The following is an 8,025-nucleotide window of genomic DNA, read 5'->3' as shown; positions in this document are numbered from 1 at the left end:
CTGTCTTCCACCTCTCCTAGAACACGCCGCGTTAGGGATTCCAGCACATCGATACAGTGTATCCTGTCTCCCGCGCGCACCGGAAGATTTAGCGAAGCAATCTTGATGGTGTTCGGTTTGGGAATTCGTAACGGCTCGTCCAGGTTGTCGCAGAAGTCCGACAGTTGGTGGTAGTAGATAAACTGTGTGGCATAAGGGTCGTATCTTTCCCACACAGAGTAAAACATCTCAAAGTCATCCTCTGTGATCCCGTCTTCCTCCTGCTGGTGAGCCTGGTTGAAGTTCTCCAGGATCACCGCTATGTACATGTTGATCACAATAAGAAAACTCAGGATGATGTACGACACGAAATACGCTATCGCTAACCATGCTACGCTACAATTTCCTTTCCAGTATCCATTCGGAAAGTTCGGATCACAGTCAGGAGGATTTTCGTTCATGAGAGGTTCCAGCACGTCGTTCCACCCCGCCGAGGTGGTCAGACGGAAGAGAAGGATCAGACTCCTTCCGAACGTCTCGAAGTTGACCATGTCGTTGAGGGCGCCCTCTTTCTTGACGTAGGCAAACGACGTCATCCCGAACACGGCGAAGATGAACATGACCAGGAACAGGAGGAGCCCGATGTTGAAGAGGGCCGGAAGTGACGTCATGAGTGCGAAGAGCAACTTCCTGATCCCTTTGGCTGCCCTGACGAGACGTAAGACCCGCCCTATTCTGAAGACCCGCACCACTCTCAGGAGGGTGGGTGTGATGAATACGTTCTGCAGCAAGTCATCCAGTATTAGACCTGAAGAAGAAGAAAAAAACAACAGAGAATAAGTATGGCATGTGTTTCCATTGCTGACCCACATAGGAAGGGACAGCTATTAATTGCCTGCCTGCAAGTGAAATTACCCGTGATGATTGTGCATTAATTTTCCGGCCGACGGGTGTCGCCACGAAGGTGGCGTCAAACCCTACGGCCGCCGATTGATCTGTCTCAAGTGTGATATTGGTCATTTTTTCGGCAGACGATGTGGCGTTGTGGGAGGAAAATGAAAATTAGCCTTCGAAATTGAAAAATTAAAATGAGTACCTCTTTAGAGGTTGGATAATGAAATGGGCCCCAAGCCGACGGCAACGTAGCCGTCTGGACTGGCTCCGGTACTTCTGGTGCGGTCCCAGTCGGCTCTTTAGGCAATTTCTGGGAAACTGTCGATCGCTTATTCAAGGCGACTATTCATCAAACCGCTATTAATAATTCCTTGTCAGATACGGACGTACGGGAGTCTGCCGTTTGCCACTGTAACGTTGGCTAGGCGTGAAATCCGTTTAACGTTTCTTGCAGACGCCGTGAACGTAGCTAAACGGATTTTTGGCGATAGTTTTCTAACCTTAGGCAGTTTCCGGGAAGCTGTCGATTACTTGTTAAATGGGACTATTTATCACACCACCCTGTAAGATACGGATGTACAGGAGTCAGGGCCACTTGCCACTGTGAATGTTGAGTAGGCAGTTGTCATGAAATTGACGCAAATAGTATAATGTTACAGGGAATCACAAGGCACCATCGGTTCATACAGTCTCTGTGCCGATAGTGCATGCACTAGAATTCTGCCACTATGCATGCTTACAAAGTACTGTAGCTGTTTTTCTTTGCAATGACACTTTAAAGTCACATCTATATCATTTCTGCTCGATTTGTATCTGTTTCTAAACGAAAACATTTTCAGATTTGTATAGTTGAATGCAGCAGAATTATCACTACGTTTGTTTTGACGATTAGGACTGCAGGTTGCTTCGTAGGTTTTAGTAATCCTGTAGCTCTAGCGTCTTCGACATTCGTATAGGGGTGTGGTTCAATTGAACTGACTCATTCATCAGTGGCAAATTGCAGCAAATTAGGTAGTACAACCTCCAGATATAATTCGTTCAAATCTTGGATATTAATAATTTGCCTATGTCTCTTCGGTCATTTAACTATAATATTAAAGGAATTTTAAAAGTCTACATCTTTAAGTACGCTCTGCGTTATCGTAATATCAGATGCCTTCTGTCCTGCCATCCTTTCATAGAGACGGGGGACGCCATAAACTGTATACATTTTGATCTACCGGTCACCAATGTGCCGTTTGCATAAAGTGACTTCACACGTGGGCGGACTGACTATGTCTTGACGAAGACTCGCGTTGTTCAGTTTAAGTTCAAAAGGGGCAATATGTTTCATGACAACAGAAGCCTGCTAATCTCCTACTTACCCAGGATAGACAAAAGGACCACGATGAAGTCGAAGACGTTCCAGGCCACCCTGAAGTAGTGCCAGCGGTAGGCGATGATCTTCAGCACGGCCTCCACGGTGAAGATGGACGTGAAGACGATGTTGACCAGGGCCAGGACGTACGTCACCGTCTCGCTCTGCTTGTAGTGCTCCACGGCCATGGCCACCATGTTCAGCATGATCAGGATGACGATGCCGATCTCGAACCCTTTGCTCGAGACGAAGTCGAACAATGCCGCCTGGCATTTGTTCTGTATATGCAAACAGGGAAAGATTGCATAGGCTCGTTAGAGTTCAAGTCCATACCACACCACATGGTGCATACAGTGGTGTCTATCTTCGGTTCTGTAGCCCTTGGGCCACATATCTTTACAAGGCTGCGCATGGGATTTTGTTTCTTCCGAATCTATTTTGTTTTATCCTGGGATGCTTTATACACTACAAAACAAAGCGGACACATCCCCCCTCGAAGTGTAATAGTGTATATACATATACTACCTCTATATACCACCCCTCTCCCCCCTCTCTCTTTACTTCTATATGGTGGTATATACCCATATCATTTGGCCACATGGTTGCACGTGCACAAACTATAACCTTAATTGAATTTACCTTTGGTCTGTTGATTGTTTTCTGGGGTTTCTTCGACCCTAGTTTTCGCATCGCATTGTAGTACTTCCGTTGAGTCTCGGTAAGGAAGAGATCAATGGAAGCTTCTCCATCATACTGTCATAGGGAACAAACAAATAAACATTTTAGTAAAAAGTTGCACTCGTCACAGTTCGGCAATTGTATAAACAAGTGCTTTTTTCAATTGGTTAGGGGTAGATATCATGGACATGTAGATTTCGTCCGACGGATTGACCGATCAGAAGCAACCATTTGATGTGAAACCGTAACACACCGGTTGTGACGAGTAACAGCTTTCGCTTCGCTCACTCGGTGGTTTATTTGGTCTTTGTATACACGGTGCGGGATATTAACCTTTTTTTATTCAAACGTAACGTGAGCATAAAGGAACCATCCTGGTCGAAAACTTAACCACAAACGGATGACACATATCAACTTGTACAAGTACACAATGTTCCCTACTTCCCTCGTTGCTTTGAGGCATTAATAATTAATCCTTGACTAATGAAAGAACATTAACGTAAACACGACCTGTACCTTTTTCTTCAGCACGTTGAAAGTGTCGATGATGACACCGATAAAGAGGTTCAAGGTGAAAAAAGCGCCGAAGATGATGAAGAAGACGAAATAGCTGTACGCGTAAAAGGTATTTTCGAACGACGGCTGCATGTCCACCTGTGGATATAGTGCAGACGAACACAAATCATGATTTTGTTTTCATGGCGTCAATGTTACTCCTATTTTTCATCCAAATTATCTCATCGATGGATATATTCATGTTCAACTCGACTGAACCCTAACTTCTAAGCGTTTTCATGGAACTACTACGTATACTCACAATATTGGCGTCCCGGTGTAGCAGGCCGGAATATACCCCTGTTTAGAATGCGCCAGTGTATATTTTTGCCAGAGGTATGTTCTGGCCTGCTACACCGGTATAAATATTTTGTACGGCATTACGGGCTCTCTGTTGTGATGAGCCATGCTGATCATATGTTTGCAAAATCTCATAGGAAAAAAAGCCTTACATTATGTATCTAGTACCACGAGCATCACCTGATACGCTTCTGTTAGAGAATTAGATATCTCTTCTATTATGATAGTTTTGTTTTTAAAAACGGCCAGTGACTTACCCCGCGAACGTCAACAGCGTCAGACATAACCTCTATCCAGCCTTCAAAAGTTGCCTGGGGAATAATAGAAAAGATACACAATGTATAAGTACAACCATGCGGTACATGAATAAAGACGGAGGACGCTATAAACTATGTGTTACACTGGATCGACCGTTTAGCACGTTTTTTATCTGCCATCTGCATAGAGTGGCGTCATAGGAGAGTTGGCTGAATCCCCTAACAAATACTGGCGTCGTACAGTCTAAAATTTAGGTACGTCCAATTAGAAATTGCATATGATGACCAATGACCAATTATAATGACCAATTGAGACGGACGTTGGAGCTAAGGTGTTCTTAAGATGTTTGTCTAACTTCTGCAGTGTCGTTCCTATTCAAAAGACGTCTCCCATATCTATTGGCTGAAAGGTGTTATGTAGTGTATGGCTAGTGCTAGGGCCTGGGTATCAAGGTCTAGAGTCTTGTACAATGCCGGATGTTCTCAACATATCCTCATGTTTCCGCCGATCTAGCAAGGTATAGTTTGCTACGGCCCACTGATGTGTCCAGGTCTGATGTCGTACGCGTACGCCAACCTTGAACTGATGGCTGGACGCAAAAGATCGAGCAGCGATGACAATTGCTTCCCCGACGCCTTAAACGGTGACAGCCCGCCCACCCAAGTCGTCTCCCCGCGACAACACACTCCCCAAACACCCCGGTCTCCGCCAACTCTGCGTCATTTGTACGATTACTTACAACAACGGTAACAAACATGTTTTCGTGCCATTCAGGTTTATAATGGTAGACTTCCCCATGTACGATCCGGCGCACAACACGATGTGAACTTTCTCCTAAACCTGTGACACTCTACCAAGCAAAAATACACTTGTTTTGGAAAACACTACCCTGTCACTGAGTACAACGTCAGTGACGTTCTGGAGTCATGGGGTACTGACAGAGGACGCGCGCGAACATCCACGGAGATAGGATTGGGACCTCATAACATTAGTGTTTGTAGTAAACTCAGTATAAATTGATTTCAGTTTGTTGAGACTTACATAAATGTCAAAGGGGGGGAAAGAGGCGTATTTTCTTTTCAAGTTCGGGATGCAAAACAACTGTGCGAAGTTTCGCGATGTTCGCTGTGTGATGCGTTAAACTGAGGACATACATGTAGAACCGATAACCACCGCGAATATTTACACAATTTGCTCAGCCTGCAAAGACGTCTGGTGGAGACTATAGTCACAATGCCTCATTTCCCTTAATTTACACCATTAGAACAGAAGTAATCGCCCTCGCCTGTGATTCAAGGGCACATGTAATGCCGTACCGCACTTCCAGTTACTCTGACGGTGTGGTTCCTGACCCACCCCTACTAGAGGTCACGACTTCCCCCAGCGTGACATAGTGACTAATTGTTGTTTTGTCTCCATCCCCCCAGTGTGTTTACGGCCGAGCAAGACTGGGAACCACTTGTGATGTTGCCAAGAATTCTTGACTACATACAGGACACTGTCAACTTAAACGGACGGATGTTTGTGAACATGGAACCGTGCCATGCCGTGCGTGTGCGCTCACGGTCACTTCAGCTGCATAGCGGAACAGACACAACAGGTACAGCAACTACGGAAGGTTCCAGATATAATTTCCGTTCACCCACACTAAGGGTTAGCCTAATGTTCTGGTCAAGGATGGATATCACTTTATAATTGAATGTTCCATATGTTGTGATGTATGCGCTATACATTATATGAAATGAAATGAAATGAAATGAAATGATCTTTATTGCATATCCTTGCCCAGACGGGCTAAATGCATACATGCTTTGTCACAGTATAAAATACATGTGGTGCATACATACATAATGTATGTTTGAGTTCTATACTAGGATTCTAAGTACTACATAATTCTTAAAGTTACTGTTGTATTTTCTTTCTTATGTTGTTTGTAACTGCAATTAGCCGTCGGGCATGTATTTGCAATAAACTTTCAATATTATAAACATAAGCCTCTACCAGGCTTCGGGAAGCGGCTAGAACGACCTCTGAGAGGCTTCTGGTGCGGCAAACTATAGCGGACCAACTCCACTGGCATGTTTTCTCTGTTTGGCCAAATTCTACTCTTCCGACCGCTTCCTGAAGCCTAGTAGAGGCTATATGAATATGTCTTCTATACCAGAATTTATCTCAATAGATAGGAGGACCGAATGTAACTATATATATATCTAACTAGAATTCCGAGATCTCATACCTCCATGAAATATGATCTTGATTTGTAAATGTAAATTTCTTCTTTTATTGTGCAAATGACCTCTGCATTAACATGATATATGCATTGTGATGTATGTTAACTTTTGATTAACTTACAGATGTCCCAAGTATGACATTCTCAACATTCACCATTACGAAATCATAGAATTTCCGCATTAATTATGCAAACTAGGTCATCATTTGCATAATTAGTATCTGTTGAAGTTCCACCTGCCATAGGTTACATACATTACATGTATGTAAGTAGTATAATGTAAAACACTGTAATTATAGAATTTCCTCATTAATTATGCAAATTAAGTCCTCATTTGCATAATTTGCATTTAATTATGTACATCTCTCTCTCAGCTACCTACACACCAAAAGTAATGAAAATATGTTGTTCCTGTCTGGACTTTTCGCATTAATTATGCAAATTAGGTCATCATTTGCATAATTAGTATCTGTTGAAGTTCCGCCTGCCATAGGTTACATACATTACATGTATGTAAGTAGTATAATGTAAAACACTGTAATTATAGAATTTCCTCATTACTTACGCAAATTAAGTCCTCATTTGCATAATTTGCATTTAATTATGTACATCTCTCTCTCAGCTACCTACACACCAAAAATAATGAAAATATGTTGTTCCTGTCTGGACTTATTGGCTTTTAAACATTTTGCCAGAAAGTGCCCTGCAGTTCCAGAACAAGCCGCTAGGAGGCCCAAACTCATATGACTTCTTCCCAAGCACGAGAGCTACCTTCCATCAAAATTTCATGACCCTAGCATGTCCAGATCGCGAAATATCAAAACCGGAAGTTGCGCTGCAGTACCAAGGGAAGCCACTAGGGGGACCAAAATCTAATCATTTCCAGTTTTCGTCACACCCTACCAACACACCAAGTATGAAACCAATCCATCCAGGCGTTCTTGAGTTATCTTGTTGACCAACAGACGGACGGACAGACGGACGGACAGATAAACGCAACTGAAAATATAACCTCCATGACACATTTCATGAGTAACTATACTGATATGTGATAATCCATGCATTGTAAATATAGGATAGTGCATAAGCGCCAAAAATCCCACCAAATACTGTACAAGGGTATATATAGCCGTAACGTATCCTATATAGTCGATACTTACCACTTGAAGTAGAGCCAGGTAGGCTTGGCCAACGTGATCAAAGTTAACTTTGCTGTTCACCCAGGTGTAGTTCTGGTTCAGGCAGTCGGTCCTGTACGGTCGGTAGACACAACAATATGTTACAAAATTTGGTATGGTACAAAGTGTATGTTCACCATGATGTTGTAGAATTCAGCAATCTGGTGAACATTGAAAAGAAACAAAAGAACATTGAAACAGCATACAAAATAACTATAAAATCTACACAATAAAAGGTAATTGTCTGGAACTATGTCTGAAGGGCGTTGACTTCTCTTGTAAACCATGGAAGACGTAATGCCCCACCTTTTCCAAAATTAGTGGGTTTTGGGTAGTTAAAAGAATAATGTTTTTCTTTGTCTGTAGTACGTGGCTAGTGCTAGGTCCTGTGTATCAAGAGTCCTGTACTAGGTCCAAAGATCCTACCTGTTGTTCACAGTTGCGACGGGTAATCTTTCTCCGTTCGCATCCAAACACTTGTAGAACTGTCCTCCGAAGAACTGCACCGCCATGATGCTGCAGATGAGCCAGAAAACCAGGCACACCAGCAGCACGTTAAAGATGGACGGGATGGCTTGGAGGAGGGCGTTCACCAC

At 43.2% G+C, this 8,025-nt stretch overlaps 1 protein-coding gene across 1 annotated transcript in view; it reads right to left on the bottom strand.

Moving 5' to 3' along the window:
• The window catches only part of LOC109469536 (sodium channel protein type 4 subunit alpha-like), an 83,105-nt gene that overhangs the window by 1,050 nt on the left and 74,030 nt on the right, over window positions 1-8,025 (bottom strand). Inside the window, 7 exon segments of the mRNA XM_019768068.1 lie at window positions 1-787; window positions 2,238-2,508; window positions 2,870-2,983; window positions 3,425-3,562; window positions 4,021-4,074; window positions 7,412-7,502; window positions 7,856-8,003. The exon segment at window positions 1-787 is cut by the window's left edge and continues 32 nt beyond it. Coding sequence (XP_019623627.1) covers window positions 1-787; window positions 2,238-2,508; window positions 2,870-2,983; window positions 3,425-3,562; window positions 4,021-4,074; window positions 7,412-7,502; window positions 7,856-8,003 — 1,603 coding nt within the window.

The sequence above is a fragment of the Branchiostoma belcheri genome, unplaced genomic scaffold (genome assembly GCF_001625305.1).
Source record: "Branchiostoma belcheri isolate BF01 breed outbred unplaced genomic scaffold, Haploidv18h27 scaffold207, whole genome shotgun sequence".
NCBI lineage: Eukaryota > Metazoa > Chordata > Leptocardii > Amphioxiformes > Branchiostomatidae > Branchiostoma > Branchiostoma belcheri.
The sequence above is the reverse complement of the archived record's forward strand: the minus strand, read 5'-3'. Positions and strand labels throughout refer to the sequence as shown.